We start from the raw sequence: 18800 nt of genomic DNA, 5'->3' as shown, positions 1-18800 counted from the left end.
CACTCCTATAATCAATCCAATTTGGACTAAATCATACCCATATGCTTCCCTTCATTTTTCATCAACTGTGCTGTATCAAACATGGACAAGGAAAGCTCATAATTGAAATTTTAGAAGTCTCAGAGTGGCAGAAAGTTCTTCCTGGCCATCCTAGCAAAGTAATTTCACCGCTTCAGAAAGAGCATTTCTTTATTACTGTCCCAGTGTTACCAAACAGAATAAAAAAGGAAAGTCTTCTTAAAGTGAATGCCTCTATCAGATAACACACAGCTTAATAACATGGGAAATGTGGGAGATTCATGCAGTACACTTTTACAAGTCCTATTAAATGGGCAATCTTTTCTGTATAAGCACATTGGTTGCAAGAGGACCATTAATATCCACTTGGGTTAACACATTTTTAATAAGGAATGCTAAAAGGGGTATAAATATTAACTAGCATGTTGAAGAACATTTCTAACAATTTTAAAAATATGACATCATCTTTCAATAATACTCTAATACAAGGAACCTGGAAATACTATCTGTCCCCACCATGCATGCTTAAATTTATTCATCTGATGGCATTGATGCCTGCAACAAAACAGATGACAAATCAAATGAAAGATCTAACCTTTCTATTATAGTCCAGCCCTTCTATTTTTCATAAAGAGCAGGGCTGCCTAGACGGCTATTGCAAATTATTTGGCAGTATACATGAACTGAAACATGCTACTTAAAATTGATGGAAGTACATTTATAGCACTCAAAAGGGGAATGAATACAAATTCTAGTTTTAAAAAGTGCCCTTTTAGTCACAACCTAAATTAAATTTCCAGAATATCATTTTGGGTTAGCATTATAAAATGTTAAATCTCAAAATTCAATATAAAAGCTTTCCTTTAAATTCCATTTATGACTTCCTCCCCCCCCCCTTTCCCTTTAATTACAGCAAAAGGGAATTAGTCAATATAAGTCTCCAGGGAGCTACATACAAAGCCATCTCTGAAATTAAACTAAAAGGAAAATGGCAGCAGACACTGTGGTCTGCTTATCACACAGATTGATCGATTTGAAATATCTAAGAGATGACACAAGGGTATTAAAAGGAAAATGCTCAAAAATATAAAATACTTTTAAATTAATTAATGCAAATATTAGTTCATGTGAGCATTTGTCTTTAAAAAAGGAAATACTATAGATACAACTAAAAATCCACTGTTAAATTTGGCGGTCTGCCAGTATGGGCAAATAACAGTCAATTTGCTGGTATATTGGTTATCAGTGCTTTTTTTCTGGGGAGACGCAGGGGTATGCATACCCCTAAACATTTTGAGAATCTAAGTTTGGCCTCATTGAGGGGCAGTATTTCAATATGAGTAGGAAAATGAGAGTACCCCTAAACATTTTTTTTATAGTAAAAAAGCACTGTTGGTTATAATACCAGGTCTTCTACAAATGGATCAGACTTGTACAGCTTGTGATCTACAAAACGAAAAAGTTCCTCAGCAATGAGCTGCAGCTTGCCAGGTGCTCAACAACACTTCTGGATTCTGATTTGTTTTTGTAGTCTGAGATACACAATAAATTCTGGACATCTATTGATCCCTTGGTATATTGGCATATGTGGCCCTTAGGTTGCGTTTGACTTGGAAGGTCACAACTTTCACAAGCCTAGATTAGCTGGCTTCATAATGAAACACACCGGGAGGGAAACAGGCAAATCCTATGACTGTTGATAATATTTGACTAACCCATAAAAGAGAATTTAGCACTTTTAAAATTAAACAATAAAAGTCTTTCTTTTACAACACAGATGGGAGGCAATGTAATTGCAGATTTATTTTTTTTTAAAAAGAATTTATTCTAATTAACATAAGATGCAAAGCCTACATATGAAGTAACCAAAAAGTAGGAGTGTTCATGACACATCATTAGCCAGTTTACTCCATTGTCTTGTAGCACACACTCATTTCAGGCTTAGTAGAGACTGACACCAAACTGATACCTTGGGCAATGACTCTGCCCTCACTACAACAAATTGAGTAACCCAAGTTTTCATGTACAATGTTAGTTTCTGCTCCTGATGTGAACAGCTGCAGTGTCCTTGGCCATTTGATACTTCAATGAAAAGGCCAGAGTGCCTTGAATTCTATATCATAGCCTATTGGGTTGTAGAGTCTCTATTATAACTGCAGCATGTCAAGGAAAGGATACACATATGTCAGCAAGCTACTGTCACTTTGCTTTTACCTAATTTGCCAAGGTTTCAGAATATTTCAGGAGCAGTTTTCAGCACTACACCAATCTCCTAAAGCAGCACAGCAGCTAAGATAGCACGCTGAGAGCCAGGAAATCCTAGGTTCAAAGGCTGTATTGGTAGTAGCTTTAGGCAAACCACTCTTGTTGCTTCAGTCCTCCATCTATGTCACATAAATAATAATATCTTATAGCATTGTTATGAAGTTTATTGAAATAAGAGCTCTTTGAACAGTGCTATTCTATACCCGTGGAATCAGTATGCCCAACTGATTTAGTCACAGGCATGCCTATATAGGACTACACCTTAAATGCTGCTTTTGTTGTTAGTATTAGTACTATGCTATACAACTCTGCCCTAGGATTGCTCAAGGTTTCTGCACAGTCTTTCTTGCTGCAATCTCATCCAAGAAATAACTCTCAACCCAGACCTCCAAACTTTCAGGAATGGGTGCCTTATGTATCAAGCAGTACAAGCTTATGGCCTGCACTTTCTTGGCCTGGACTCTCTGCTTCTGTTGCAAGTGGAAATGCTGAATAAAGACTGGCCATGAAAACATCATGGTAGCCCTGCTCCTGGTCTCCCCACCAACATCAGCCCACTTCCAATTATGGCTCCTTCCACGTATTTCAATAAAAGAAAAACAAGAACACAGCACTCTTTTTCAGATTAGGCCATTATATTTAATTTATTTAATATGTGCTAAATAACAAATAATAAAAATACTGAAATGCTGTGTGTGCTGATTCAAGTGACGTGCATTTCAGAATGGAATACTTACAGGGTCCTGATCTTTGGCATATGGTTGAAGCTGGTGAGAGGAATGCGGGTGATGTTGTTGTTGTTGAGGGTACTATAGAGAAAAGAAAAGAAGCACAATCATTTACATTAGTTTGAAAATGCTATTTACAAAACTAATTACAATTGGTTTGAAAAAAATAGCACAGAAACAATTTCAACATAGTTAAAAAGGTGTTTCTATTGCAAATATGAATAAGTGCATCCGCATAGACACACAATTCTAACTCATATTAATAAGATAAAAAAAAAGCACAACGCTAATTTAGATTGGAATTAAAGCCTTCTGTTGATATCCTCCACTGTGACCGTTTGAAAGTATGGAGTTGGATGTAATGCTTACAGTGGTGCCCCACAAGACGAATGCCTCGCAAGACGAAAAACTCGCTAGACGAAAGGGTTTTGCGGTTTTTGAGCTGCTTCGCAAGACGAATTTCCCTATGGGCTTGCTTCGCAAGACGAAAATGTCTTGCAAGTTTGTTTCCTTTTTCTTAACACCGTTAATACAGTTGCGACTTGACTTCGAAGAGCAACTCATAGAACGCGGTGTGGTAGCCTTTTTTGAGGTTTTTGGTATTTTTGAAGCTTTTCCAAAACTTTTCCGACACCGTGCTTCGCAAGACGAAAAATTCGCTAGATGAAAAAACTCGCGGAACGAATTAATTTCGTCTTGCGAGGCACCACTGTATTTGGCTTCTTAACAAATATTGTATGGGGAAAATATATAGTTTCCGGAAGGAGCAACTCTATATACAGTGTGCACAGCCTACCAAAGCGTGCCTGAATTGTTATCATACAGAAGGGGTGCATAGTGGAGAAAGGGTGGCTCATAGTATTGGCATAGCAAGGAGAATAGTGTCATCTCATTGCTTCTAGGTCAAGCTGTTATGGGTTTAGGACTAATGAGATTTTACTTTCCACATGAAATTCCACTTCTGTGATGGGTAGTTTTTTATAGAGAAAAGGTAGGAGAGCTTTGCATGGTGAACATAAACAAAGGTGTGGGGAAATTGTTTGGCAGGGCTTATGGTATCCCACACTATTCAAATGTATACCTGTACAGCTGTGTCTGGTGTGAAAATCTAACCACATAATGGGTTTTACCTACCTAGCCACTATAGCTCATATGTACATGCAAATCTATTATTTGGTTTTCTATATGACTGCAAATTGTTCACTTAATTAACATGTATAATTTTACTGAAGTATCATCTCTTTTGAGCGTAAATATAATAAATACCAGTTGAGGCCATGTTTATTCTGAGGTGCAGAAAGAGCAGCTACTAGTAGATGTTTAAAATGCGCTTCTTATAACCCATAAAGCAAAGCTTCTTTGATATGTGTAATGCATGTTGGAAGATAATATACCAGTTTCAGAACAGCTTCGGGACAACTTATCTCCCAGAGTGTTGTTGGAAATTGCATTTTGCTATGACTCTGTATATGCATTCCTGAAACCTGTACATAGCAAAAGCCGAAGCTCTGAAGCTTGAAGTTACACATGCAACCTATAGTTCAAGGTTCAGTACTGTATTGTCAACAGCCTAGTATTCAGAGAAAGTATAATCCTTATAATTTGGCTACTGAAGCAGGGTTTGGCACTTAAAGGCTGCAATCCTATACCTGGGAGGAGGTCCAATTGAACTCAATGGGGCTTACTTCTGAATAGACATAAATCGGATTACACTGACAAAATGACTTTTGGCAAAGTGATTCTGCACATGGGTTTGTGGAAAAAGTTATAGAACCAAATCAGTTGCACTTTTTTCTGGGGAGGAATCAGTGAGCGGAATATCTGATTTCTCTTTGGTCCTGCTTAATTCCTGGAAAATGTATATGGTTATTAAACCTGATCTGGCAGAGTTCTTCAACATGTATGGAATAACAGAGTAACTTTAAAAATAATAATCCCACAAATGCCAAATATTATGTTGAAAGATGACAGGTACTGAAAAGATCCATTTAGCAATGAGTATTTCTATTTTAACATAAAGTTAGAGAGAAGAGAAAGAAACATAATTCCTGAAATTATGGCCAAAATAAAAATGTAATATAGTATTCCTGTTCTCTCTTAGTAAACCATCTACTCATAAATAAGTCCCAATATTAGCAGCTGGAAACATTAATGATTTGTTTTCTTGCTGTAAATCACTCAGTAACACTGAAGAACAGTAATGACTGATCAAAATTAGATAGATTCCTAGTGTCATAAAGTTTAGGCAACAACTGAGGATGTTTTTAAGCAGACATTCCTTGAGGTATGACCCAGTCATTTATGGAATACCAATTGTACATCTGTTGAAATGACTTTATTGGTTTTGGTCTTTGTAGGAATGGTTCTATTGTTTTTTAGAATTGTACTTTTTCTACTGTCCATTGTACAACCAGCTACACATGCTATCCCCTTTTATTGAGTAGTCTAACATCATGGCACAATGAAAATATCAGAGTATCTGTCTGACATTAACCCAGAAGTAACTACAAGGATGGCTGTGTTTTTGTCAATAGGCTCTCTTAGAATGGTGGATAGCACTATTTAGTGGGAAGAAATCCCAATGAAAATCCTTGTCATTATATATTTTACACGGCTGTTTATTTTTATATGTTTTAAATTTTTGTATATGGATGTTTTATGACGGCCTATACTTGTAATGTCAAATAAGGGTTTGGCAAAGTAAGTAAGTAAGCCCTTTAGAGCTGAGGATTGATTCTGCAAACTCAAAAAGGTTAAAGTTAGCTGAGGACACAAGACACCATATGATTCAGTTCTCCTGCAATTTCCCAGACTGCCTGCATAAGTGTCCCCTCTTTTCTGTGAAACAAATGGGCAAGGCTCCAGAGAGTCTCTGTAGCAACGAATATAAAATTTTAATTGTGAAAGACTGAAGTTGTAATCCTAAATACACCTTCTAACAAATGCCAGTAATGTCCCCCGTGCCCCTAGTTGGATTAAGTAACATAAAAAAATTGCAAGCATACATGAGTACTGCCGTATGACTTTCTAATAATAAACATTTTACAACATCTTCCTGACATTGGATTTATTCTAAGGCAGCAATAATGGGCTAGAATTAAATTTTACAGCTATGACATCAGAAAAAACTATGGTATAAAAGTAACATTATTATTTTTATTGTCTATATTAAACAAGGTGACAGGTGACAATATTAATAGATGTGTAATTTTATGCTGAGTAAAATAAGTTTACAATGAATTTATGGGCACCAATTTATCATATAAACCTTTATTAATAATAGCTAAACATCTGTCCCGTGCTACAGCTTCTGTGACAGAAATAGGTTTGTGTCCTCTTAGCACGAAGGAAAGATTCACTGCAAGTCTTTTTCTCAAGGGAAATGGCTTTGCATCAATAAAAAATGCATGATGTTTTCTTGTTACACTGGTTTTGAATGGATATACATTTGGAGAATGTCCTTTCCTCACCAAAGCATTTTAGTTTGTGAATATAATATAGACTCTGATTTTCTGTTACATCTGATTTCTAAAGCCAATTACCACAAACAACTAATCAAATTGACAAATGATATGGTAGATTAAATTTTTGATTAGCGCTTATTCAGCACTAATGAGCATCTAGTGTAATTACCAGGGGGCTGTTAGCCATTCAAGCCTCTGGATAATAAGCACCAGGCTTATTTCTGTATGGCATTTGGCTTTACTACAGCCTTCAGCCTAATTCTAATCGGTAAAGAAATACAAGAGCCCAAGGGCTATGCAGTGCAGAGATAATACACAGACTGTGCACTTTTACTTCTTGTCTAACTATTCATCTCTCTGTATCTGTAGGTATATGCTGTTTTCTAGGATTACCTGTCATATTTAGAAAAGTGCCCAAAGAAAATTATTGTCATTCTTAGAAGAATGATGCAAGTTTTTTTTTGGGGGGGGGGCATTTTCCCTTACATTCCTATTAAAAAAAAATCAACAATGATCCACTCATTTGCTAATGCTCCCATTGTTACACTTTTACACTTGTCCACAGAGAATAATCTTTAGCATTATGTTTAAGCTTTTTCAAAATAAAAAATAAAAATCACCAATTACACCAATAAGGTTGGACTACATGACCCTTGGAATTCTATGATTCTACAAGCATTTGATTTTGCAGCAAGATATATATAGTATTTTAATAGCCAGCACCCTTTATCTTTTTAGTCTAGCTATTTGCCTGTTTTTTGACCTGTAATTAATGAAGAATATATATGTGGTAAGTGTGTGTGTGTGTGTGTGTGTGTGTGTGTGTGAGAGAGAGAGAGAGAGAGAGAGAGAGAGAGAGAGAGAGAGACAGAGACAGAGACAGAGACAGAAAGAGAGATGGATGTAGTTCTGGAACCATGACACAGACCTTTGAGGCTGAATGATTAGTTACAGCAACAATGGTAGTACTAACAAGTGTTACATTTCCCTCTGTCTCCTTCAATTAGATCACTGCTATACCTCAGTGTCATTTCTGGAAGAGGTGTGTGTAAGTCCACAGAACACTATGTAATTGACTCCAGCAGTATTATCTGTGTATCTGGGTGCAAAAGAAGTGTTCCACAACTCGCAGGAACTAACTTTCATGCCTCTTGTCATTTACTACAAAATATTAATTCAGTTTAATATAGTGGAAGAAGAATTCTACACAAGCTGTATTGATAGTAAAACACTTCTACTTGATATATATTCACAGATACCCCAGATAACAATGCTGACTTATCTAAAAGGAATATGCAAACCTGACAAACAGCCAGCAGAGACTCTTCATTCAGTACACACAGCACACTGAACCAATGTCTTGTGACCGAAAGCACCACAGTAAAAATAAATGTACATTGATTTTACTGTGGTTTCTTCCCTTAGGACAACTGTAGGGATCTAGATGGTGATGAACTACAACTCCCATCAATCCCTGCTCCTTAACAGCCCCACACTGAAGGCTGGAGCACAACATGGATGAAGTATATAGGCATGTTGGTTTATCAATGTGACTGGCTGCTCGTTTTTAAAACTGCACTTCTTTGGAGATGTGGTGAAGTTTTTTGGCAGAGGAATAATCTGGGCTGGGATATTGGTCAGCATATGTGATTGGGGCTTATAGGTCACCCCTCATTAACAGTTCAATGCAAAAGCTCTGGTCTAAGCTAGTATGACTGAGCAAAATGAGGGCTGGAAAGGAAATTAACATTTTGAGGACAGTTAATTGAATGGTAAATTTGTCTTTTACGAGCCCTAGGTAAGGAATGAAGTCGTGCTGGGGAATTTATTGTGTAAAGAAAGAAATAAAAATATTTACAGTACATATGGGTCAAAAATGCAGGATCTGGCTGTCAGAATATAAGATGCCTGCTAGGTCAGACCAAGGTCCATCTAATATAGCAGTCTGTTTTAATAGCCAGATGCTCCTGGAAGCTCACCAGCCAGGCATGAGGGTGATGGCATTCCCCTATCGTTTGTCTCTAGCATCTGGTATATCAGTGGTGTCCCTAAACATTTAGCTATTACAGCTAATAGCCCTTGATAGACCTATCTTCCATAATTTGTCTAATCCACTTAAAACATCTATCCAAGCAAGCAGCCACCATCACACCTTGAAGTAGGGAATTGAGTAAATTATTAACTGTGTGAAGAAACAACTTTGCTTTATGAGGCTGTGTAAATATTTTTTTTGTTTATGTCTGCACTCCAGAAACATTAATAGGGAGTAAATGTCCCACCTTTCTGTTTATCATGCCTAATGCAGCTAATGTTGCCACAGGGCTGGCACTGGGACAGGCACAAATATACTAATGCAGATTTAAACTGAAACTCGAAGCCTCTTGAATCAGGACAAAAAAGTATACATAAAACACATAGCAACAAACTTTCATCTTTTGGGTAAGTTAGAAACTTGGGTGCTCTCTGTGAACTTTTGGCAAGCAAGATTGTGTAGTGGCAATTCTACAATTAATCAATGTGTTTTAGTACAAAAAAAATTGTGGGGGGGCATACTGTACATCTCCTATACACCACTCACTTGGGCTGCTTTTGTGGATTTTTAGTAACTTTTGACTACATATCCTGGCCTTGCCTTTGACATAAACTGGCTCTTCTGAATATAGATCATAGGTTAATCAGAAGAACCCAGGAGTTGTGTGAGTTATCTGAGGTGGTAACCCTTTAGACCCAGTCACGTAAAAAGGAAATTTGCAAGGTGTACTTACCAGCACATTTGTTATTTATTCTGTCCTCTCGTGACATAGTTCCCTTTTCACCTAGTCTGAAATTCTACCCCACCCTGCCATCTTATTTAGGAGACAAGCGTATATCAGTGCTTTGCATGCAGATGATGCAATTCTTCTGTCATACACTCAGATGGGAATGTGTAGGTTCATATTGTATAATGGAACTCTTTTAAGTTATAACGATACTAAAACTAAAACCTTAACTTTTGAGGTAGAGGAAGAAGACACACCAATGGCTATGATGGGGTCTGGGCAGAGATTTCCAGACAATTACAAGATATTGGTAGGCAGACCACAATGACTCTAGTTATGGTGTGCTGATCCAATATGAAGTACAAAGGTTTTAATATTCTTTCTTGAAAGGTGCCCCCTTATGTGTCCCTCATCCATTTATGTGAGCTGAGATTTCTTTTGACAAAATGTAGGTTAAATTTTCAGCAGCTGATTGAGATGAAGGGGCCTTACTTTTATTTATTAGTTGCTACTTTGTTAATAGTGTTTTAGAGATTATAATTTCTTTACTGATTATTTGTTAATTATATCATATGATTTATGCTGTACCTGTGTTCTATTATGTTCTTGATATTTCTTCTTTGTAAGCCACTTTGGGATTTATTTGAATGGAAAGTGGCATAGAAATATAATCAATCAACCAATCAATCAATCAATCAATCAATCATTATAGGACTTAGAACAAGGTGGGCAGATTTTGCCTAGCTGGCTGACTTAAGTAGGACGACCATGGTATGCTTCTTAACAGAGGATCACCTATATTCAGATCTGAGCATTCATTATTTGCTGCCCCTAACAGCAGGCTGTAGTAATGAGTCCCCTTTAAGTAAAACTCTATTTGTATTGATGAGTACAGATTATTGCAAGTCACATAGAACCACCAAATTTGTTTAAAAGGCTATGGACAAGCTATCAATTTCATCTGAAGATCACATTGCTTACAATAAATCTAATAAATGTTTACAGGTTGTGTTTTTTTAAAAAAAATTAATGTATTCTGCATGCACTTATTTTGTTGCTTACCTTTGCTTTGTGACATGTGTATTAGTAAGCGTGTGTATGAGTATGTGTTAGCTCGGGCTGGCAAAAGAGCAATAAAGTATTCATTCACTATTAGGAGATTGGAGTCTCATCAGTTGCAGCCAGAAATTTCAAACAGGCCATTCGCTGTATAAATTTATACAGCAATGATTACAATATTTCAAAAATTTCACGATCAATACTTTCCAAGCATCTTTCTTGCTTACAAAGATCAACTAGATTGCTAACATTAACTGTACACAGTAGCCTCCTTCCTATAGACATAGCAACTCCTGAATTGGGATTTTTATCTAGATCATGGCATGTGATGGAACGGTTAAATATTTTTCCAACACCCCTGTGGTCTGAGCTAAATAAACTACCAAAACAGTTCCTATTTCAAAATAAGTTCCTATTTAAACAGAAGAAACGACAAACCACATATTGAACTTAACTTGCACTTCAGCCCTACTTGAACGCTATGCTAATGAGATTAGGGGCTTGACAAAAAATCTCTTCCCCAGTGAGTTCTTTAGATCATTAAGAGCAAAAGGAATGTAAACATGTTTGATTCTTTTAGTTAACATTTTCAAAGCTGACATTTTCTTACTCTGCACCAAAATTGCTATTGCTTCTTGTTGCTCTTAGAACTTTGATCCTTCAAGCGCAATGGAAACTCCATTAAGAGCATCCCAGATATATTTCCCATCCAATTTCATTGCCTTCATTTTTCCAGGGAAAATAAGAGAGTAGGGTGGAAGGGTGAAGCCTTTTCATCAACTCTGCTTTCATGAAATGACTCATACAAGCAGATTTAAAGATAAAGAAGAGCATATTGGAAATAAGAAAAGTCTTTTGAAGTTTCTGATGGTTTCCTGATTGCTTTGTGCATGTGTGAGAAACACATAAACTCTTACATGATTCAATTTAACAATATTAGTCCACAACTCTTGTGCAGGGCACAATAGTACAATTCTATTTAGCCATTAGAATACTATTTGGCCTGTAGAATACTCAATGTATCACTATCAGTAAGGCTGCATTGAAAATGTCTTCATTCAGAACAGAGAATGAGATTAATTTAATCACACTCATTCTTCAAACCTCAGTTCTAGTTCAAGACCAGGAGAAAGTAAGTACACATCAATACCACAGAGCAGTCCCATCTCCAGAACAAAAGACTGGAGGACACTTATCACTTCAACGGCTGTTTTATGTTAATAAATTCCTTTAATCATTCTTTCTAATGCATGACTGAAAAAAATTCTGTTATTTTCATCCTAAACTATTATATGTTGATTCCAAAACAAGATGTTATATATGCCCGGTTTCATTAGGTTATACAGCAACCAATACCAAATGATGACTTACCACTGTGTCTACACCAGAGCTTTCCAAACTTTTCATGTTGGTGACAGATTTTTTATACATGCATCATTTTGCAACACAGTAATTCAGTTTTACTAGCAAACCGGAGGTTAAACTAACCCCTTTCAGCCCCAGGAGGAGTGCGGGAGGCATTCATGTGACACACCTACACACTGCAGCTGGCACACTAATGTGTCGCAACACACAGTTTGGAAAGCTCTGGTCTACACAATCACTTGGCAGACTGGTAGTAATAATTACAGTGTAATGTGCTGCCAAATAAAAAGGAGAAATGTTACCATATCTCTGTACTCCACCAGAAAGCTGAAGAAAAGGGATAGTGCTAAAATTCTCTTCACCATGTGGCATGACGTTCAGAGATGACAAGCTCACAAAGTGGCTCACCACCTGTGCATCACTTTGAGTTACCCAGTTAATAAATAGTTATCTCTATTCACCCATGGTTTCCCAAGAACTCTGTGTATCATAATGCATGTACAGTTGTTCAAGGCTCCAGGATTATTGATCAGTTTTACTTATTTGAACATTACAATGCTACCCATTTTGTATCAGTTATGCCCTGTAGTTTGTAACAGCAAACACAATATAGATCAATAAAAAAACAAATACATATATTAAATACATATATTAGGATAAAAGATGGCAGCCCAGACTAATCCAAGAGTGGGAGGAAACCTATAATCAAAATGGAATCATATTGACAAAATGCAGTCAAATAACAAGTAGGTTTGAACAGATACAGAAACGGCAAGAACAGCACTTTTGGTGCATATTATTAGAAAGAACAAAAAAGCCTACATTGTAAAATAGTGACTGAACAGTTTTTGAAATTGTGTAAGATTTATAAAGTACTTAAATTACCAGTCTTGGCAGCTTCCAATAAAATTGCTCTAATTTAGTAAAAATTATTTTGTGCCTTATTATTAATAATAAATGAATTAGTAGTTATCCTAATATTACTCCATTATCTCAGCATACTTAGAGCAGTTTAATGTGAAATGCTGTGCGATGTAGAGTTCACATGAATTTAAGTCTATAGTTCTGTTTTGCTTTGTTTTCTGAAAAAGAAACATGTACCCCTTCCTGGGGGGGAAAAAACAATTATATTATATTCCCACTTCTTCTCCGCTATGTAACAAAAAACCAAGTTGACATTACAGTTACCATTTTTCACAGATTACTCTACATGAGCGTAACATGATTAGATCCCATCTTCTGTATTTGGGGAAATCTGATTTCTGATTCAAGTACAGTACTGGAAATGCCTGTCCAGTGCTTCATTTCTTCTTTGTTATGAAAAAAGAAAGGCTGAAGGTAAATTCTAAGCGCCAAGAATCACCAAAATGCTTGTGTGTTTTTTTTTAGACTAAGCTTTTGTCATCCAAGAAGTGCAAAATTCTAGCTCCTGCAAATATTCTATGCATCACTGTCTCTAGCAAATGTGAGAAAGCCACTATGGCAATACCTTTTTTCAATTAATTAATGGTTTTCTTCATATAGCGCTTACATTTCACTGTCTGAAATGTATTTAAGGATTATGGAAATAATTCTTAAATTTTAGCCAAATTAGCATGGCATGGGATAGAATCCAATGCTGATCCAGTTGTAGCATCTGCTACTGTAAAAAAAAGAAGAAAATGTATTTTTTGACAATTTCCCCCTCTGCTGCACCCCTGCGCTACCTTCTATGCTGTTCTGGAGGGTTCCCTCAACCCTCTGGAAGAGGTTTTCAGAGATCACAGGGGGAGCTGCAGCAGAAGGAAGAATAAGTGAAAATCACTTTTTCTTTTCTTATGTTAGTGAACATCTCTGCTGCATCAAAATGCATTCCATGTGCAGAGTGGCAGCATCTGATTTCATCCTTACTCTTTGTTCTGATTGCTGCAAAATGTAGGATGAACCTTGAGAATTTTCAGTCCCTTTTAAAAATTATAGAAAACTGATGGTGCTTATGTATGGTAGGGGGGAAATGCTGTGGCAAGTACTCCAAGGTCAAGGTATTAAAACAAAATAAATGCTGGAGTATTCAAGAAGAAAGCAAACTCTATCCCAGAAGAAAACTAAGAAAATAGACTTACCTCTTGCTTTCCTGAAAATTAGGGATAATGATGATGATGATAGATGTATGTTTGAAATGTATACTTAAAACTTATTGTGCCAGGATACCGAGTGCAGAGAATACCTTAGCAGTTTATATTCAGAGTAAGTTAATATATATTTTTAAAATTTCAAAACACACAGGCAAAGAATCATTCATAGCTATTAAGCGTATCCAATTTACCTCTAGACAATTATCAGGCCAATCCTGGAGGATAGCTGCATAAAGAAACTGGTTGCCTTCTTATGTGCAGCGAAAGGCAGTAAGAGTGGTTTTAAGACTTGTTCAGAACAGTTATGACCATATCAGTGAAAGTATTCATCTTCTTCCAGAATTGGCACTGATCCAGCTGCTGCCCTTCAGCCAAATGTCGCATTGCGGCACACAACATACTCCTAATGTTGTGTCTATTCTCTCCATTTGACCGCTAGGGGTGTTTAAGGGCAAACAATGAAGTTTTAAAAGCCCCACTAAAAGCTCTGCTAACAGAATAGGAGGACAAGGCAGAGCACATCTACCCTCTTCAACAGTTTGCTCCTACTTGTAATGACTACGATTCTAGCTCCAGCCCAGAGAATTGTTCAAATTTAACTCTGTCAAGGAGAAGCAATTGGAAATATGCTATTTTGACTCAACCAAGTATGTTACACATGCAGTTTTCTCTCCATGCCACTACTTTATGTAGTTAAATAATTCGTTAAATTATTAATCCAACAAGGAAGAAAAAGCCAACATAAATCAAATCTCAACGTTTGCAAAATACACTATAACACTGGTGGAAAGAAGGATAGCATGTCTCAATGGAGACTCACAGATTCAGTCTCTGGGGAAAATATTAAGATCAATAGCATGGCTTTAAGTGCATTGAGTCTTGGAAGGCACGCATATGACACATGTTAACAGCTATCTAATGGTAGTAACAACACTCAAAGTATCATCACAGTGTTTGTCTTTATCCACAAAACTCTGATATTATATGACTGCCTTAAAATGGTTCAATTTCAAAAGTTGAAAATTTTATTGGTCACTATTACTTACATAAGTTTATTGCAAAAATGAAGAAATCAGGTACAGTTAAGGTGACTGAACATGGAGCCAAACTGAGTCAACCTATCAAAAGCAGATCACTTTATTCTCCTTCTCTGTCTTTCTCACACATTCACATATACATAAACAAATAATTCCTGTGAATAATCTGCATTAAAATCCGCACAAAAGACTGCCAGATTCACAAACAGATGAAATATCTATATTAAAGTTTTGGTGTTGTTGTTGTTTTTAAATGCAGTTAATTAGAAGCACCCATTTACCCTGCAAGAGATGCTTCCTTAAGCCTTTCTCCAATAATACTGGTTCTACATATTTAAATATAACCAAAATGTTGAAAAACTTAAATATAGATGCTTAATACTTACTGTGACTATAGATGTTTAATACTCACTTGTGTACACCCACAAACAAAAGTTACAAAAGAGCATTAAATTAATAAATTGTTCCCTATTTCTTAATAAGAAGTAGACACTAACTAAATATTATTTGTCTTAAATTTGGTAAGAAATATTTATTTAATTTTAATATAAGCATTCACGGATAATAGAATACCAGTCCATTAAAAGAAGTCTGTCCCACAAGTTCAAGTCTAAAACTGTTGAGATAAGCGTCTCACCTGCGTTTCAAATGCAATTGCAGAAGCAGTGGTAAGAGATGGCTGTAAGATAACACAACCCACCTGAGTTACACCCAGAAGCAAATAGGCAGACTCTGCAGTTGGGGAAGAGATAAAATAAGCTCCCTTCTACTAACCCCGCCCAGCAGGCAGGCAACCTCATCTTGTTTTGGGAGAATCTGAGTGGTCTTCAAAGATGGTGTCATAGGGACCGCATTGCGGCAGTTCGTGGACTACTGCATGGCCAAATGCAAATCTGAAACTGATTAGCCCAAGTATTTCACCAAAAAAAATATGAGAGGTCTGGTGGATGACACCATGCAGGGCCTAGAAAACTAGAATGCAGAAATACTCATAACCAAGAACTCCAAGTCATCTCCATTAAAGCACAGCTCTTCAGTGATGGCCTTATCTCTGTCTTAATTAAATTGACTCTAAGTTACAGACTACCTTAATTTTGATCCCAATTTTTCATTTTTGAATAAAGCAAATGGACCAAACTATTTAGGCTTCATTAATCTATCTCACACACATATGACAAATAAAATTGTGCACCAAAATGCGATTTTCCCCCCGTTGCCCCAAAAAGTAAATTTGTTAGATTCCAGCATAATCAGTATTGAGATATAGCTGAATAGAGCAGGTGAGTGGAATGGAAATTAGGTCCTACTATAGCCATAGTTCAGTCTCATTGATGGTTGATGTAAATGATATAGTTTTGATTTGGGAATAATAGAATTATTTCAAAGCACTGAATTTTAATTTTCTGCTTTAATCTACACTATTGCTTTTCTTACAACAGGTACATCAAAGTACAATATATGGCTATACAACTATTTGCAGAAAAATCTGCAGGTAGGGATGCTAGGTAGCTTTAAGTAGCTCTTTCAACTCTTATCACCCACAAACAGTGTCCCATAGCAAAAAATGTCTTGTCTCCGATGTAAACAGGTATGGCATGAATGAAAATTCCTTTTCAGAAGCTGCCTCCACAGGACTTCAAGTACAGTGGTACCTTGGTTTGCAACTGCTATGGATTACAACTGTTTTGGATTACAACTCGTCAAACCCAGAAGTGCGTGTCCCTTTTTTTGGGATTACAACCCATTTTGGGGGGGGGGATTACAACCCATTTTGGAGGGGGGAGGCCCCATTAGCGAAAGCGCGCCTTGGGTTACAACCTGTTTTGGTTTACAACTACACCTCCAGAACGGATTATGGTTCACTGTACTATTCTTCAATCATCTCACCCCCATAGTTCAAATTGTGGGCAGTTAATCTTATACAAAATAACTCCAAAAAGAAAGCTATGGTCAAATACCACATGATGTTTCCCTTTAAACAACTCTACCAAATCTCTTTTTGTGTACAAGAGAGATTAATGAAGAAAAAGTATGAGGAGACAACTTCTAACGACAAAAAGTACATGCCTGCAGAAAAAATACGTGGGCGTGTCTGTTTGCACTATTGTCTAAATGTTCATCAGCTATATTGTTTTAACTCCATCAGTTGTGAGCATACAACAATTTAAAACAGCTCTAGAATGTTCTCAAATGAGCACAATATAACAGAAGTGTTCTATGAACTTAATTTAAGATTCTCAGACAACGGACAAGATACAGAGCAATATTTTCATCATGAACCTTTTTGTGTAAGATGCCTACATTCCAAAATATTTCAAAATTATGTCCTTTCCCACTTTTATTTGATTTCAGGACATTTCAGACTGAGAAAGAGAAAATTGCTATGTTCCATTTTCTAACATGGTAGATGTCTTGTTTCTAAAGCACTAAAATATCTTGCTTTCTGCCTGTGAAGGATCTTTAGAAACATTTCTAAAACTATCATCCCTGAACAAAATGCATGTGCATTTATTTGCTCAACAGTGCTGAAATTGCATCTACTAACATGTCAATTGTTTTTCATTCCAGTTTTCACTGACACCACGAGAGCTCCTTGGCGGGTCAGAACTTAATATCATATCTAAAGATCACAGTATTTCAAGTCACTGTCATAACAATCTATAAATCACAAAACCACTGATTCCCAATATAGTATGGGCACCAGTATAGTATGGGCATACTTTATGATGTTAATGTAAGGAACGGAGGAGAATGTCCTTACAGCTCAACAATTCAGCTACCTCACAAAACAAAGTTTTTCCTAATAGGTTTGGGTGCTTTACCAACACCTAACAATTTTTAAACTTTCCTTTTACATTGTTGCAAACCACCTATAGGGTTTACGGGGGGAGGGGGGTTCCCAGTCAAGTGGTATGTATATCAATTTTGTTAACTGCCTAAATAAATAACATAGGTAAAGGTAAAGGACCCCTGGACGGTTAAGTCCAGTCAAAGGCGACTATGGGGTTGCGGCGCTCATCTCACTTTCAGGCCGAGGGAGCCAGTGTTTGTCCACAGACAGCTTTCCGGGTCATGTGGCCAGCATGACTAAACTGCTTCTGGTGCAACGGAACACCGTGACGAAAACCAGAGCGCACGGAAACACCGTTTACCTTCCTGCCACAGCAGTAGCTATTTATCTACTTGCACTGGCGTGCTTTCAAACTGCTAGGTCGTCAGAAGCTGGGACAGAGCAATGGGAGCTCACTCCATTGCAGAGATTCGAACCGCCGACCTTCCGATCAGCAAGCCCAAGAGGCTCAGTGGTTTAGACCACAGCGCCACCTGTGTCCCTACAAATAAATAACATAGTGCCCTAGCCACTCTGGGATACTTCCAACAAAATAAATCACCATAGTAAAACATTAAACATTAAAAACTTCCCTATACAGAGAGTGGTAGGGGATAGCAAAAATAACAGCATGAAACATGCCATTAAAAGCAATTTGGGAATGAAAGTGTGTGTACGTATGCTTTGCATTTAAAGAATAAACAACAGATATAATTATCTGTAGCACAAAAAGTGGAATTCCACATGGAAGGGCCAGCACAATTTCCGGTAATAGCATACACTAGCCTTCTTCAAGCTGGTGCCCTTCATATGTTGAACTGCAACTCACATCATCCCTGAACATTGGCCAGGCTGGCTGGGTTGGATGGGATTTGTAGTCTGGAGGGCACAAGATAGGGGAAGGATAGTATATACCATAGAATGTATATGTGCTAGAGAACCTAAATTCTTTCCACCACAGATTGTGTTTTGGGATGAAAGTGTTGTTTTATTGAAATGTTCATCAGTATAATTTGGAATGACACTCAGTGTATGACTGCATTATTACAGCACTAACAGAGAACTAATCAAGATACTTACACAAATATCCAAACCCTTCCCTACCACCTTTACAGCCATCAGGGACTTTTCAAGGAAATAAATTTAGTCTATTAAATACAG

At 37.0% G+C, this 18800-nt stretch overlaps 1 protein-coding gene across 2 annotated transcripts in view; it reads right to left on the bottom strand.

The window, feature by feature from the left end:
* The window catches only part of SLIT3 (slit guidance ligand 3), a 422071-nt gene that overhangs the window by 151478 nt on the left and 251793 nt on the right, over nucleotides 1-18800 (bottom strand). For both annotated transcript variants that reach the window (XM_081184726.1, XM_081184725.1), the window contains exon 7: nucleotides 3021-3092. In XM_081184726.1, the coding sequence (XP_081040852.1) occupies nucleotides 3021-3092 (72 nt within the window). The remainder of the gene's footprint in view (nucleotides 1-3020; nucleotides 3093-18800) is intronic.

Source organism: Podarcis bocagei, assembly GCF_964188305.1.
Source record: "Podarcis bocagei genome assembly, chromosome: 2".
Taxonomy (NCBI): domain Eukaryota; kingdom Metazoa; phylum Chordata; class Lepidosauria; order Squamata; family Lacertidae; genus Podarcis; species Podarcis bocagei.
This window is presented reverse-complemented; position numbering and strand designations above follow the sequence as displayed.